Raw genomic sequence first — 17212 nt, 5'->3', positions numbered from 1 at the left:
TTAGTGGTCATAAATATATGATGGTTACCAATAAGTTCAGTAGGAAATTTGGGATAAAATTCTTAATCCATAGTGGTTAGTATGTGGAACTTGCCACCACACGAGTAATTAAGGCAAATAGCATAGATGAATTTAAAGGATAGTTGGATAAGTACTTGAGGGAGAAAAGAAAAGGGAGGTTATACTGAGAGGGTTAGATGATTAAGATTGGGAGGAGACTTGGGTGGAACATAAATACCAGCAACAACCTGAATGGCCTGTTTCTTTGCTGTATATTCTATATGAAAATTGCTTTCCCTCTGATTGTGGCTGAATGCTGACACCTACCCTGTCCACCAATGTGCCCCTCCTGTCATGGCCACCAATGACCCAGCTGAAAAAGGATTTTACTATTGCTATTGCAATATTCTTGATCATCATTTCCACTAACTGTTTTGCTACTCTTACAGTTCTGTTTGTTGGCTTAATCTGAGCTTGGGGGAAGGTGGGGAGGTGATGGCGTAGTGGTATTGTCGCTGGACTAGTAATCCAGAGACTCGGTAATGCTCTGGGGTTTGACCTGGGTTTGAATCCTGCCACAGCAGATGGTGTAATTTAAATTCAATAAAAATCTGGAGTTAAAAGTCTAATGATGATCATGAAACCATTGCCGATTGTTGTAAAAAAACCCACCTGGTTCACTAATGTCCTTTAGGGAAGGAAATCTTCTGTACTTACCTGGTCTGGCCTACATGTGACTCCAAGCCCACAGCAATGTGGTTGACTCTTAAGTGCCCCTGTTCAGTAGGCATTTAGGGATGGGCAATAAATGCGGGCCTAGCCAGTGATGCCCACATTCCATGAATGAATAAAAATATTGATACCCAACCCTATTCACCTGAGAGTAATCTTTAAAATATTTCTGCTAAGATCGATTTTGTCCTTTCAATTCATTATATGGGCTGTGTTTCATCACATGTCCTTCTTTTGATTTTAAGGACATATATGGTTTTTGCATTGTAGTGATTTTAAAGATGATACATTTTTCATCCCTATTCATACTATCCGCATCTAATAGGATAGCCCATTCAACCTGATTGTGAAGTGAGTAAGGCCCTATGCTAGCTAGCATAAAGAAAAATCGCAGATCCATCAGCATCAGGAAAGAAAGAAAATAAAATTTGTTGGTTGGAGATCCTTAATAAAAACTGCTTTCTGTTTTTAGCATTTGTTTTTCAATTGGTGCTGCTGTGATTACTATAGATGATTAAATAATTTGCCTTATGTTGAACATATTGTCCTGATTGATTTTTCATAATTTCTAACATAAAAATTTGTTTTAACTTCTAGTTGAATCACCTCAAAGGAAGCTCCGAGGAAGACAAAGGACGTTTTCTTCTCAGAGCTCAGATGTGTTATCGGATTCATCCTCTGCACTGTCCCCTCCAAACAAGCCAGAGTTAAAGCCTGTCGAAAAAGAAAAGAAGCAAGAATTGAGCAGTGGGGAGAGGAGGAGAGGTCGGCCTCCAGTGTTAAGCAATCCAAAGCTTCATATCTCGCATGAAAAAAAAGAGACAACAAATGGGAAAACAGAAAAACAAAAAAGTGAAAAAGAGAAGAAAGTGAAAAAGAAAACTTCTGCATTACTGCAGCAGGCAACAAAAATCAAGAAGCTAAGGGCAGTCAAACTGTCCCCTTTGCAGTCCAAATTAAAGAAAGCTAAACTACAGATAAACAGCAATGGGGGCAAGATTGAACGGAGGAGAGGGAGGCCGCCATCCTCAGAGCGATTGAAAACCGTTCCAAAACTGCTTGTTCCACCACAACCCAAGAAGCAAAAGAGATTTCGTAAGGAGAAAGATGTCACATCAACACCAAAACCTTCAGTGACCAAGGAGGTGAAAACTGATGTCAGACAGAGGCCCCGCAGGATAACTAAACCAGTCAGAGTTGTTCCTGTCACAAAAAGGACTGATGCAACTATTGCAAAACAGCTACTGCAGAGGGCCAAAAAAGGAGCGCAGAAACGGATGGCTTCACCTCAGCTGAAAAATATTCGTCAGTTTATCATGCCAGTAATCAGTGCCATTTCCTCAAGGATAATTAAGACTCCAAAAAGGTTTATTGAAGATGACAGCTATGTTCCTCCTGTCAAAGTTCCACGCCTAGAGTCAACTCCAACTGGTCGGTTCAGCACAATATCTTGTGGGTCTAGTGAAAAGTCCAGTGCTGTATCACAGCATTCTTCACAAATGTCCTCCGATTCTTCAAGGTCAAGCAGCCCCAGTGTCACCTCCACTGATTCACAGGCATCTGATGAACTGCAGACTCTTCCTGAAGTACCAAGCCAGTCCACAGACTTGCACAGTTGCTTAAACACCTCGCAGTCTAGTGAATCAGGAGGCACGGACAAAAAGGGTCACCGATTCTCAATGCTGGAAAGAAGCAATACGGCGAGCAAGAAATTGCCAACTTCTTCACCACAGCCAACGTCGTCATCTCCACCACCACCCTTGCTTTCTCCTCCCCCTCCTCTACAGCAATCTCCTAACATATCTGATCACTCTCCGTGGCTGATGCCTCCAACAATACCTTTCATTCCACCACCAACAGCTCTGCCAGAAAAGCGGAAGTCTATCTTGAGAGAGCCGACGTTCAAGTGGACATCTCTTAAAAACCTGAGGCCAGAATCGCATCAGTACTTCTCCTCAGCAAAGTATGCCAAAGAGGGACTCATTCGCAAACCAATATTCGATAACTTCAAAACATCACCACTGACTCCTGAAGATGTTGGCTTGCCATCCAGGTTCCATGCATCCTCCAGCACCCCGCCACCTCGCTTTTTCTCTCAGCTTCACCCTGCCTCCAGGTTTGATACTCATAAGAGAAGTCCTCTACTCCGTGCTCCGCGATTCACTCCTAGTGAAGCTCACTCCAGAATTTTTGAGTCTGTTACGGTGTCATCGCACGCTGTGGGCCGATCTTCGGTTTCTGCTTCAGGTAAAGGACATTCTTCCAGAAGGAAGAAGAAAGAAATGCATATTCCAAGCCGCACTGATTCAAAATCTCCCTCGCACTCCATGAGAACCAGAAGTGGACGACTGATTTCTACAGATTTATCACCAATCACTCCGCAGACATCTGTAGCCTCATCATCTCCTGTAAGCTCCATCCTAACTGGTGCCTTAACTCCTCCTCTTGGTAGTTTGGTGCAGACTGAGGGAACAGTGAAGGATAAAGATGGTAGAACAAAGCTGGGGTCTAGACAGACCAGCACTCCAGGGGACAGCTTCACTGTAGACTCAGCCAGTCCAACATCTCCACTGTTTCCATCACTAGCACCAAGCGGCCAAAAGGACAAAGGAAAAAACAAAGACAGGTTAACTGAAGATTTATCCAAAGAGAAAGATAATGAGAAAGGGTCTGAGAAAGACAGAGATCGAGACAAAGAAAAGGAAAATAAACGAGAAACAAGGAAAGAGAAAGAAAAGAAGTCTCAGAGTAAGGGGACAGAGATTCAGTCTGCTGCATCATTATTTCTTTTTCCCAGGACAATGGATGAAGACAGAGCTATTACAGAGGATGTAGCTGCTTCGTCTTCAGTGAAGAAAGTTTCAGGGAGAGCCAAAAAGTTGATCTCAACAGATAAAGGCGGAGTGGCACAGGGAGATGGTCCTTCCTCAACACTGTCTGATGTGAAGAATAAAAACTCAAAGAAAGGCAGACTTGGATCTGAAGAGGTAGGGCTTGTGACAGGTGATACTGAAAACAGTGCAGCTGCTTCCATAGGCAATAAAGACAAGCCTGCTCCACATTCTTCCATTACCGCCATGTTCACATCTGGTACTCTTAAACATTCTGCACCCGCTATTAGTAATATGCTCGCACAAGCAGACAAGATGCCAACGACAGATAAGAGAGTTGCAAACCTACTGAGAAGAGCCAAAGCACAGCTCTGCAAAATCGAAAAGAGCAAGTCATTAAAAATAGCTGATCCAACAAGATCCCAGGTAATTCTTTTGATTCAATTTTGTTTATAAAGAACATCTATTTGTCTTTGAAGTAACAGTATTTAAGAAAATGGAGTGCTGACACATTTTACTATGTTACAGGCACTATATAAATGCAGGTTATTGTTCAATGGTGGTTTAAGTAAAATTAATTTCTATTGTTTACATGCTTAAAAAGTTCAGAATTAAAAATGTTACTTTTTGATGTTACATAAGAAATTTAAGGAACAGGTGGTGGTCATTAGGTCCTCATTTCTTTTTCAGAGATTGATCCAATGTGACTATGTTCCCACCATATTCCTTAATCCCTTCTCTCATGAAGGTGTGTATCTAATTGTCTTGATCCCATTTTTACTGTTTGGTTTATTGGTCCCTCACCAACGAATGATTCTACAAATTAGTTATCCTTTCAGTCAAAGAAAGTTTCATCTGGTCTTATTTGTCAAATTCCAGTTCTTACATTGTAGCTGCTAATATTTGATTCTTTACAGTGAACATTTGACTCGTTTAATGATGTAATTTCCTTCGTAACCTTCAAGTGCAGACTCTTCCAAATAAAACCAGTAAGCTTCCTCACTTGATAACTTAAAAGTCCGAGTTACCTAGAACTATCTTTTTCCTTTTCTCTGCACCTTGGCAATGGCAATAATATTTGAAGCGTAACTAGTGGTGAGTCAACTCAGCTCTGTTTAAGAAAGGGACTATCTAGAAGTACACTACAGCGTGCTTGCACATGAACAGGAGAGAGAGCACATCCTGAGTGGGGCACAGCCAGAGTGGGTATTCGGAATTTGGTACAAAGCGGGAATTCGGTGCATAGGGGACGAGGTGCTCTTTGCATTATTTCTTTGCTATCCAACTTCTTAAATCTTCAGAGCATGCTGCAGCAGGAGAGGCTACAAGGGAAAGGAATCACTGGTAAGTAGTGGGTAAGGTATTTACTACTTTAATTGCTTATAATTTAAGGTCTTTTTGTGGTTTACAGTTTGTATATTCTACAGTAACAAGGATCAGGAAAGAAGGGCCCTAGAGTAATTGACATAAAAGGTTTAATTTAAAGGGATAAGTCATGGCAGGTGCGCTCAAAGCTGTGGCATGCTCCTCATGCTCCATGTGGGAAGGCGGGGACATTTCCAGTGCCCGGGACCAGCATGTGTGCAGGAAGTGTGTCCAGCTGCAGCTCCTGGAAGCTCAGGTTTCAGAGCTGGAATGGCAGCTGGGGACACTGTGAAGCATCCGCGAGTCTGAGAGCATCGTGGATAGCACGTTTAGAGAGGTGGTCACACTGCAGATGACGGGACTTGAGGAAGGAAGGGAATCGGCGACCACCAGGCAGTCCAAGAGAAACAGGCAGGTAGTTCAGGAGTCCCCTGGGGTCCCACTCGCAAATCAGTATTCCATTTTGGAGGCTGATGAGGACACTAGTTCCTCCAGGGAGTGCGGACAGAGCCAAGCTTCTGGCACCACAAGCAGCCTGTCTGTACAGGAGGGGAGGAAGAGCAATAGTAATAGGGGATTCTATAGTCAGGGGAACAGATAGGCGCTACTGTGGCCATCAACGTGACTCCAGGATGGTATATTGCCTCCCTGGTGCCAGGGTCCGGGATGTCACTTAAAGGCTGTATGGCATCCTGAAGGGGGAGGGTGATAAGGCAGTGGTCATGGTACATGTTGGTACCAATGACATAGGTAGAAAGAGGGATGAGGTCTTGCATCAAGAGTTCAGGGAATTAGGAAGTAGACTGAAAAGCAAGACCTCTCGGGTTGTAATCTCTGGATTACTCCCAGTGCCACGTGTTAGCGAGCAAAGAAATAGGAGAATAGCACAGATGAATACGTGGCTTAAGAGTTGGTGCAGGAGGGAGGGTTTTAGATTCCTGGATCACTGGGACCGTTTCTGGGGAAGGTGGGACCTGTACAAGCGGGACTGTCTACATCTGAACCAGAGCGGAACTACATCCTTGTGGGCGGGTTTGCTATTGGTGTTGGGAGGAGTTTAAACTAATTCGGCAGGGGGAGGGGGACACAGAATGTTAGCAGAATAGGGACATATCATAATACAGTAAAACAATCAAGTCAGAGGGAGTACAGCTGCAATAAGTGTCAAGGGAGTAAGGCAAGGCTGGATGGCCTCTACTTTAATGCCAGGAGTATTACAGGTAAAATGGATGAGTTAAGGGTGAGGATTGACACGTGGAATTGTGATATAGTAGCCATCACTGAGACGTGGTTGAGGGAAGGGCAGGATTGGCAGCTCAATATTCCGGGATATAGAATCTTCAGGCAAGACAGGGGAGGGGTAAAAGAGGAGGAGGCGTTGCACTATTAGTCAAGAAGTCAGTTACTGCAGTAAGGAGAGATGGTATCTTGGAGGGGGCATCGAATGAAGCTTTGTGGGTAGAGCTTATGAATAAAAAAGGGGCAACAACATTATTAGGTGTTTATTATAGACCCCCAGATAGCCAGTGCGAAATTGAGGAGCAAGTATGTGCACAATTTGTGGAGGTGTGTAAAAACAAAAACAATAGGGTAATTATATTAGGTGATTTCAACTTTCCCAACATTAATTGGGATAGACATAGTGTTACGGGCTTGGATGGAGTGGATTTCTTGAAATGTGTACAGGAGAACTTTTTAGGTCAATATGTAGAGGGTCCAACAAGGGACGGTGCATTGCTGGACCTAATTCTGGGGAATGAAGCTGGACAGGTGGCTGAGGTGGTGGTGGGTGAGCATTTTAGCGATAGCGACCACAACATGGTACAGTTTAAGTTTGTTATGGACAAAGAAATCGACAAGTTGCAAAAAAATGTTTTGGATTGGGGGAGAGTGGATTTTAGTAAAATAAGGCAGGACCTGGCCAAGGTAGACTGGGAACAGTTACTTGTGGGGAAATCTACAGAGGAACAATGGGGGCTGTTCAAAAAGGAAATGGGAAGGGTACAGGTTCAACATATCCCCTCTAGGGTGATAGGACGGAGTAACAAGCCCAGAGAACCATGGATGACCAGAGATATTCAGGACACGATGAGAAGGAAAAGAGAGGCTTTTAGCAGGTACAAGGGAAGCAAATCAGCAGAGGCATTAGTGGAGTACAGACAGTGCAGGGTGGAGCTTAAGAAAGCAATTAGGAGAGCAAAGAGGGGATATGAGAAAGCTTTGGTTGGTAAAAGTAGGGAAAATTCCGAGATATTCTATAAGTATATCAATGGGAAGAGGATAACCAGGGAAAGAGTAGGGCCCATTAGGGACCAAGGGGGCAATCTATGGCTGGAGCCAGAAGACATCGCTAGATTGTTGAATGAATACTTCATGTCCGTCTTCACCCAAGAGAATGAGGATGAAGGTATTGAACTCGGCGAGAGAGACTGCGAGGTTCTTAAGCAAATTGATATAGGGAGTGACAAGGTATTGGAGGTATTGGCAGGCTTAAAAGTCGACAGATCTCCAGGTCCGGATGATTTGTGTCCCAGACTGCCGAGGGAGGCAAGGGAGGAGATCGCAGAGGTTCTGGCCCAACTTTTTAATTCCTCTCTGGCCATGGGGGAGGTGCCAGAGGACTGGAGAACAGCTAATGTGCTTCCACTATTTAAGAAGGGTGGTAGAGATAAGCCAGGGAACTACAGGCTAGTGAGTCTCACGTCAGTGGTAGGGAAACTATTGGAGAAAGTTCTGAAGGAGAGTATCTATCTCCACTTGGAGAGGCAAGGTTTGATCAGGGATAGTCAGTATGGGTTTGTCAGAGGGAGGTCATGCCTAACAAATTTGATTGAATTTTTTGAGGAGGTGACCAGGTGTGTAGATGAGGGTAGTGCAGTTGATGTAATTTATATGGATTTCAGCAAAGCCTTTGACAAGGTCCCACATGGAAGACTTATAAAGAAGGCAAATGCACATGGGATACAGGGTAATTTGATAAGGTGGATTCAAAATTGGCTTAGTTGTAGGAGGCAGAGGGTGATGACAGAAGGATGCTTTAGTAACTGGAAGCCAGTGTCCAGTGGCGTACCACAGGGATCTGTGCTGTTCCCCTATTATTTGTCATTTATATAAACGACATAGATGACTATGTGGGGGTTAGGATTAGTAAGTTTGCGGATGACACAAAGATTGGCCGGGTGGTTAACAGTGAGGTTGAGTGTCTTGGGCTACAGGAAGATATAGACGGGATGGTCAAATGGGCAGTTAAGTGGCAGATGGAATTTAACCCTGAAAAGTGTGAGGTGATACACTTTGGAAGGAGTAATTTGAGAAAGAAGTATTCAATGAACGGAACGGCACTAGGAAATTCTGAGGAACAAAGGGACCTTGGCGTGTGTGTCCATAGATCTCTGAAGGCGGAGGGGCAAGTGAGTGGGGCGGTGAAAAAGGCATATGGGACACTTGCCTTTATCATTCGAGGCATAGATTACAAAAGTAGGGAGGTCATGTTGGAGTTGTATAGAACCTTAATGAGGCCACAGCTGGAGTACTGTGTGCAGTTCTGGTCACCACATTATAGGAAGGATGTGATTGCACTGGAGGGGGTGCAGAGGAGATTCACCAGGGTGTTGCCTGGGATGAAGCATATAAGTTATGAAGGGAGGTTGGATAGACTTGGGTTGTTTTCGTTGGAGCAGAGAAGACTGAGGGGTGATCTGATCGAAGTGTACAAGATTATGAGGGGCATGGACAAGGTGGATAGGGAGCAGCTGTTCCCCTTAGTTGAAGGGTCAGTCACAAGGGGGCATAAGTTCAAGGTGAGGGGCAGGAGATTTAGGGGGGATGTGAGGGAAAACTTTTTTACCCAGAGGGTGGTGACGGTCTGGAATGCACTGCCTGAGCGGGTGGTGGAGGCAGGTTGCCTCACATCCTTTAAAAAGTACCTGGATGAGCACTTGGCATGTCATAACATTCAAGGCTATGGGCCAAGTGCTGGTAAATGGGATTAGGTAGGTAGGTCAGGTGTTTCTCACATGTCGGTGCAGACTCGATGGGCCGAAGGGCCTCTTCTGCACTGTGATTCTGTGATATACATTGTTATTGTTAGGTGACCATAACTGCTTCAGGTCAGTCCAAGCAATGCCGTATGCAGCAGTTAACAGCACTAAGAACTCTGAAAATTTGTTGTTGCCCAGGTTGTACACAATCTATGGCTTCTCCTTAATGCTTACAAGCTTTGAACTTTTCCCCTGTTCTGTCATGGAAGCTTAGTTATACTCTGCATATTGAGGGACTTTAACCCCAATTATGCAGTTCTAGGCCCCTTTTTAAAGAAGAAACATTAAAGCCATAAAGGACGGACAGTTTAGTATCATTAAGATGGGAAACTGGTTACGAGGAGAGACTTAAGATGCAGGATTTTCACTGGAACGGGGAAGTCTTAGGGAAATTAATGGAAAAATATTTAGAAATTTAGCAAGAGTTTTGTTAAGTTGAGTATGGTTTCACTTACTTCCACTAGTTGAGGAGTCAGTGATGAATGGCCTTTTATATAAAATTATCATTAAAAGAACAAGAAGTTGGGAGAAATTTATTTAGGTAGAGTGCTGTTAGAGCTAGGAATACTTTGCCACAGATTAGCTGAGGCAAAGACCATTGTGTCTTTTTGGGAGAAATGGATAAATATTTGAACTGGAGGTAAGTTATATTGCTATGGGAAGAGTGCTCAGTAACCAGTTTTCCACCTTGATGATATTAAACTGTCCGTTCTCTGTGGCTTTAATGTTTCATCTTTAAAAAGGAGCCTCGAACTGCATAATTGGGGTTAAAGTCCCTCAATATGCAGAGTATAACTAAGCTTCCATGACAGAACAGGGGGAAATTTCCAAACCTGTAGGCATTAAGGGGAAGCCATGGATTGTGTACAACCTGGGCAATGACCAATTTTCAGAGTTCTTAGTGCTGTTAACTGCTGCACACGGCATTGCTTGGACTGACCTGAAACAGTTATGGTTACCTAACAATAACAACGGGATTAGTTTTAAATTTCTCTAGCAGGCATACAATAGTCATCAGATGGCTTCCCTTGTGTTGTAAAATTGAACAGGTCTAGAAGAAAGGTGGCACAGATTGCTCTGGTGGAACTGATAACAGCTTAGCGTTGACTACTTTAGCAATAGCTTAAGAGTAGTTCCTTCACTCTTTTTGTCGGAATCATGTGGATGGCTTTAAGTAAAAATGCGGAAGAAAATTAATAAAATGTGTTGGAGCTATGTGGTGAACTAAATTGATGGATTGAAATATGCTCTTCCGGAGAGTTCAGTCTTATTTTTCCTAGACAGCAAGTTTCTGCTTTCTGTTATGGAGGTGCAAAAAGTTGGAGTCGATGCACTTTCCCAAAACATAAGGGGGAAAATCAGAAGGATGGTTGCGCCATGTTGCATTCCCCACCACTTGTTTACAGCACACTGAACACAAGTATGGTAGCTGCATATAAAAACAGAGAGTGCTGGAAATACTCAACAGACCTGGCAGCATCTGTGGAGAGAGAAACAGTTAATGTTTTAGGCCGACAATCTTTCATTGTACCCTCTCTCCACGGATGCTGTCAGACCTGTTGATTATTTACAGCATTTTAGACTTCTAGCATCTGCAGTATTTTGTTTTGCTATCTTAGTCACATACTTGTGCTTTTCCCGCCACCTGGACTTCATTTGTTGTTTTGGTGAAAGTCCTCAGGTGCCTCAGCTGTACTCTCTGGCACTCCCTACCTGAAGCTCACTATCTTTACACTTCAGTCTCCACCTTTTAAGAACGTCCTCAAAACGCATTGTTATGATCAAGCTTTTGGCCACCTTTGCTGTTCAAACATAGCTTGGTATCTGCTTCTTCATTCCTTTCAGCTGTAAATTTTCTCCCACTCCACCCATTATAAAGTTCCTTGGACTATTTTCTATGTGTTATACACAATATAAATGCAAGTAGATGTTGCCGTCACCCACTGTCTTGGCTGCACTGTACAGAAATATTTAGGAAGAGAATGAGCCAGTGGTTTTGTACAGGTACAAAAGTCAGCAAAGCGTAAATGTCCTATACCAACAAAGAATATATTTCCTGTGTGACAGAGGATTAAGCTCCATGGCTGATCTAATGTGCTCCTTTGCCAGCTAGCTGAAGAGTATTACCAGAAGCATTGATTGCAGTTGAGTCACAAATCCAAAATATTATAAAGAGCTAGTGTTGGTAAAAGATCACAGTGTTGATACACCTTTGCTTACAGTGTCATCAGAATAAACTCTCAGTTCAAGTACAGAATGTTAAGTGTACTTTTTATTGTTTTGAGATGAGATGCATATGATGCAGTATTTTATAAAAGTTTATTTCTGATTTTTTTTTTAATCCTTGCACTCATGCCCACTTTTCCATGTAACCAGAGGAAGAATCCTTTGTTCTGTTTTTGGGAGACTTGAATGTAAAGCTAATGTATTGACTGGTTTGATCAAGACTTAATCAACATGTCCTTTGAGTGAACTGTTTCTTAAAATGCCAGCAGATTTCAAATTTAACTTTATTTTGAGCGCGTGGAATCCTCCTTTCTCTCTCCTCCTATTTTATACAAGTTACTGCCTGTCAGTGAGGAAGGCGAATTATCTCCTCTCAGCCTGCTGCCGCTATCACTCCTGAGTCAGCTTCTAGGTTGTGATCAGCATTAGCTCAGTTAAAAAAACTACCCCCAGTTCAACCCACGGGACTTTCCTGATGAGGAATTGAACCTGTGCCCCTCCACTCAGACACCATACACTGCAGATCCTCATTCATTTATATGAAAATAATTTTAATATGATTCTGAAGTATTAATGATATTTTATGGGAAACGTGTTAATTAATTCAGCAAATTCAATTAGAATATGCTATTTGGCCAGTTCTAAGTGTCAATTGTGTAAAGCCTGTAGTTGTGTTTTAATAAATGTGTTAATGAGCATATGAACCTAGCTGTTGTGAAATTGTCTGTCCATTATTGCTCTAGAGCTTGAGAGTAGATGATTACTCTGCTGCCATTCTAATATATCATTGTTGCCTGATTAAATACTGTTCAAGGAACATTATATGAACAATACTTGACTCTCAAGAATAAGGTAACTGCTACATATATTTATTGTAGGTAATTAATATCACTAAGGCTTGCAAATGCAATGAATAGAAACCTCAGTCCTTCTTTTACTTCTATATCTGAAAATTAATGTGTCCTCAGGGTCAAGAAAGTGATTCTTCAGAAGCGTCAATACGAGGCCCTCGTATAAAGCACGTTTGCAGACGGGCTGCTGTTGCGCTAGGTCGGAAAAGGGCTGTGTTCCCTGACGACATGCCCACCCTGAGTGCCTTGCCATGGGAGGAGCGTGAGAAGATACTGTCTTCAATGGGAAATGACGGTAGGCAAAGCAATCCTAAATGCTCTTGTTTGTTAAAATGGTGAAGTGGGATTTTACCTGCTGGTAATTTGCCTGTGAAATTGTTATGTCAGTTTTTCAGGAGAATAAAGGTCCACTTTAAAAAATTTTGACCAGCCCCTGGCTTAAAAATTCTAAAACCTAGAAGCCTGTGTGGAATTCCAAAAATAGGACAAATCTGAAAATTCATTGAGTTTTTTTAACTTGGAACATCAGTCCAAGAAACACACAGTTTAAATTATGAACTATTGATTTTGTAGCTTATACAACATGCTGTGATAGTATTCTCTCTAAATTATACCTGGCTGACCAGATGTAAAAATAAAGCTAACGATGTAAATATCCAGGTCACCTCAATGAGTGAAACATTGTCTTGCCTGTGTTGTTTGCGTGTATTTGTCTTGTGAAAAGGTAACTGAAGATTAGGTATAAATTTGGTGACTAAAATGTGGTCCAACTGACCTCTAACCACAACACCATCTCCAGGGCAAGATTTTAGATGGAACCAGTGAAGATATTCATCTAGAAAACATCCATATGTTCAAGTATTGCTCATACTGATTGTACAGAAAACACCTACTATAATCGTTTTCAGAAAGCCTCAATAATTGTTTTACTTTTACATAAAAAAAAGCCCTGGTTATTCCCTCTTGGGAAGATGTTGCATAACCTTGTGGGAAAGTCTTTGCTTGATCAGCAGTGAGAGTTTGTGATGATGGCAGCCAATGCTTAATTTGCTGATTGATTGCTATAATTGAATTTAATTATCTTTTGTCTTAATAACTGCCCAAGTACAGAGTGGAGAGTATGGAGTGCTCAATACTTAACCAGACAATAGTGAATCAGAATGTGCACTCACACTAGTATCAACAGTTTGGTTTACAACTCTCGCATATATGCAAAGTAGAACTGTTGTTTGCTGTTACAGTTTCAGCCAGAAAGAAATGATTGGAACTGTAACAGCCTTGCCTGGGAGAGTTAGGCAGATGTCAGAGCTGTTTGCAATAGTTTAAAAAAATTAAATATTTAAAATGTGGAAAAGAGAGAACTTCTGCTCTTTCTAAATATTTAAAATGAGGTTTGATGGGTTTACAGAGTGCCCAGAACATTTTGTAAGCCAGTTTCAATCCGTGATTGGGAAGTGCTGTAACTCTGCAACCTCCAAGGAATCTCGTGCTTCACTCAGGAATCAGGTCAGACCCTGAATCCTAATTTACATTCCTAACCTGGTGTTGTTCTGAAGCTCAGGTCACTTCTCAACAATACGAAACTGGGAGTAAGAAAGCACCCTAACGTACCATGCCAATGATTGATATGACACATGCCCTAACTGAATGTCTTGGTTAAAAATAAAACCTTGATAACATGCTTGTTGATTTTCTCTTTTATGTCAGTAAAATTTGATCAAGTCATGGGATTGTTGGGTGAGTCTACTACTGTCTCATTGTATAATATGGCTCTTCAGAGGTTGGGACTAAGCATGTTGGTTGGAAGAAGTAGAGGAAACTTTACCTTGCATCTAACTGTTCAGTACCTGATCTAGGAGTGCTTGATGTTGACTGCCTAAAATGGACAATGTTCCAATCCAGTGATTATCCTTCATATTGAGCTCAAAATCCATAAAACAAATAATTCTGTATGTAACCAGGAAATTGTTTGGGTTGAATTCCTAAGCGAGCAAGTGTAAATGATCTGCATTACTGAACAGCTGAAATTCAAGCACTTCTGGGTGGTTGATTACTTTTCTACTAGTTATGTCTCTGTTTCTTCATAGTGCTTGGTTTGGCAACTCAACAATATTTTTAAAGAACATTAAAATTGAAAACACTGGTAGGAATGTTTACAAAGCAAACAAAAGGATGCACTTTTTTGTGATGGTTTATTGTTTAAATGTGGGCTTGATGACAGCTCTTCAACGCAGCACAGTTCTTTGCTCTCAACAGCTTGATTCTAATTTACTCATTGCTCTTTCTTTCAGATCTAGCACCCTGTATATAGATATTCACAAACTCACATAGCAAATAGGGACGAGCAGGACATTTTCACTCCTGCTAGCGCATCCATCTAGCCAGAACCTGCTGTTCCCCATCACAGTGCCCAACTATTCCTTAAATTATTTCACGGTGAAAGCAGGACTAAATGTTCAATTCGCTCCAAGAGCTGCACAGTTCTAGCATGTTCGATTTTAATGTTTGTGGCTCTTTAACCTATATCACAACTCCCATTCATCTGTTTAGGCTCCAAGTCCCTTGATAACCTTAACTATCAAAATCCATCAATCTCAGTCTTTGAAATTTCAGTTGACCCCCAATCCACAACTTCTTAGGGGAGAGTTCCACATTTCCACCGCGTTTCCTAATTTCACTCATTAAAAAGCCTGACTCTTAATTTTTTTATGTCCCCTTTTCTGGGCTCTCCTCGCCAGAGGAACTGCTTTCTCTCACTATACTATTGAATTTCTTTATCATTTTAATCATCTCAACTAGATCATCCCAAAACTACAAGCCAACTTTATGCATCCTATTCTCATATTTTTATCCCTTTCAGTCCTGATGTCATTCTGGTGGATCTGCCCTGTACCCCTCCAAAGCCTAAATATTTTTACTAAAAGGAAAGTAAAATATTGCAGATGCTAAAAACCTGAAATAGAAACAAGAAATGCTGAAAACTCAGACATATCTGTGGAGTGAAAATCAGGTCATTGGCCGTTCTGATAAAAGCTCATTGACTTGAAATGTTAACTCTGCTTCTCTCTCCACGGATGCTGCCATACCAGCTGAGTATTTCCAGTATTTTATATCTTTACTAAAGTTTGGTGCTCAAAGTTGAACAAAGCTTCCTGGATGGGTTCTGGTCAAGGCTCTGCATCACTGAAGCATCACTTGAGATAAAGGCCAATTTTCCAATAGCCTTTTTGATCGCATTTCCTGATTGCAATAGCACAGCAACTACCATGTCCTGAATAATATGCCCCCAGATCGGGGGTGTTCCCCGTGGCACCAAGTGTAATATCCGGCGTGATGGCGTTGGGCAGCATTTCTGACGTCACCATGCTGGTTTGCAATAATATGCTATGCGGGCAGGGCTATAAGTCATAAACCTGCCCATGTTATTTAAATGTCAATTTAAAATGTTATTAACATCATTAATGACCCAATTGAGAGCAATAATACGCCCTGAAGGCAATAACAGGCCTTTAGGGCTAGAATCATGCCATCCGCTTTTTAATGCCCAAACTTGTTTGGGTGGTTTTGAAAGCTTCAGCTGAGACCAGAATCTCAACTTTGCAGTTAGCACATTAGTGACTGCAGGGAGTGCTCATTCGAATAAGCAGACTATCCATTTTCAGATTATTTGAGTTGGAGGCCTTTCCTGTGACATGGAGTTCTGAGTTCTTGATTTTATTTTTTTCCCGGCCATCTCCCAGGGCTGTCGAGCCTCTGAGACAAATGGTCATTGTGGCCTCTGTTGGAGACACAACTTCCAGTGAGGAGGAGGAGGGGAGTGGGAGGAAGAAGGGCACGGGGGAGGCTCAGGATGCAGTGGTGTTGCATGAAGGGAACAGAGCAGCACCAATCCCCAAGAGTCATGAGGAACTCAGAGAGGCACTGATGATCTTATGCAAAGGAACATAGAAAATATGGGGAAGGAGTAGATCATTCGGCCCTTTTGAGCTGCTTCACCATTCAGTACAATCATGGCTGATCCTCTATCTCAATGCCTTACTCCCGCTCTCTCCCCATACCCCTTGATGCCTTTAGAGTCCAGAAATCTATCTATTTCCTTCTTAAATGTATTCAGTGACTGTGGTAGAGAATTCCATAGGTTCACCATCTTCTGAGTGAAGAAGTTTCTCCTGATCTCAGTCCTAAATGGCCTACCCTGTATCCTGAGACTGTGACCCCTTGTTCTAGATCCCCCCTCCCCAGCCCTGTCAGAATTTAGTACATTTCAGTGAGATCCCCTCTCATTCTTCAAAACTCCAGTGAATACAGGCTTAGTAGGCCCAATCTCTCCTCATACAACAACCCTGCCATCCCAGAAACCAGTCTGGTGAACCTTCGCTACACTCCCTCTATGGCAAGTATATCCTTTCTTAGGTAAGAGACCAAAACTGCACACAATACTCCAGGAGCGGTCTCACCAGGGCCCTGTACAGCTGTAGTAAGACATCCTTGCTCCTGTATTCAAATCCTCTCGCAATGAAGGCCAACATTCTGTTTACCACCTTAACTGCTTGTTGCGCCTACATGCTTGCTTTCGGTGATTGGTGAACAAGGACACCCAGGTCCCTTTATACATCAACATTTCCCAATCAATCAGCAATTTAATAATACTCTGCCATTCTCTTTTTCCAACCAAAGTAGATAACTTTACACTTCTATTTGCCCACTCACTCAACTTGTCTAAATCACCTTGAAGACCTTTAACACCCTCCTTACCAGTCATATTTGGTTCCCTCATCCAAATCATTGATATATATTGCGAATAGCTGGAACCCAAGCACTGGCCCCTGCAGTACCCCACTCGTCACCGCCTGCCACTCCAAAAAAGACCCATTTATTCCTACTCTATGTTTCCTGTCTGCTAACCAATTCTCAATCCATGCCAATATATTACCTCCAATCGCATGTGCTTTAATTTTACACACTTACCTCTTATGTGGGACTTTATCAAAGCGACTTCCAGACCTTTTAACCAGCCTTGATTGCTTGGAGGGGTGGCTCATAGGTGACCAGGGTTATCCACTGAAAAGATGGCTAATGACACCTGTGAAGGTGTTGCAATGGATACACATGACAATGTTAGAAATGCAGGTTCTTTTAAGAGTAAACCAGGTCCAGCTTCAGAGTG

General features: G+C 42.3%; 1 protein-coding gene across 3 annotated transcripts in view; it reads left to right on the top strand.

Moving 5' to 3' along the window:
* Positions 1-17212, top strand: part of kmt2a (lysine (K)-specific methyltransferase 2A) — a 147532-nt gene that overhangs the window by 46559 nt on the left and 83761 nt on the right. For all 3 annotated transcript variants that reach the window (XM_078533046.1, XM_078533047.1, XM_078533045.1), the window contains exons 3-4: positions 1330-3989; positions 12163-12340. In XM_078533046.1, the coding sequence (XP_078389172.1) occupies positions 1330-3989; positions 12163-12340 (2838 nt within the window). The remainder of the gene's footprint in view (positions 1-1329; positions 3990-12162; positions 12341-17212) is intronic.

This window comes from Cetorhinus maximus, chromosome 2 (assembly GCF_964194155.1).
Source record: "Cetorhinus maximus chromosome 2, sCetMax3.hap1.1, whole genome shotgun sequence".
Classification (NCBI taxonomy): domain Eukaryota; kingdom Metazoa; phylum Chordata; class Chondrichthyes; order Lamniformes; family Cetorhinidae; genus Cetorhinus; species Cetorhinus maximus.
This window is presented reverse-complemented; position numbering and strand designations above follow the sequence as displayed.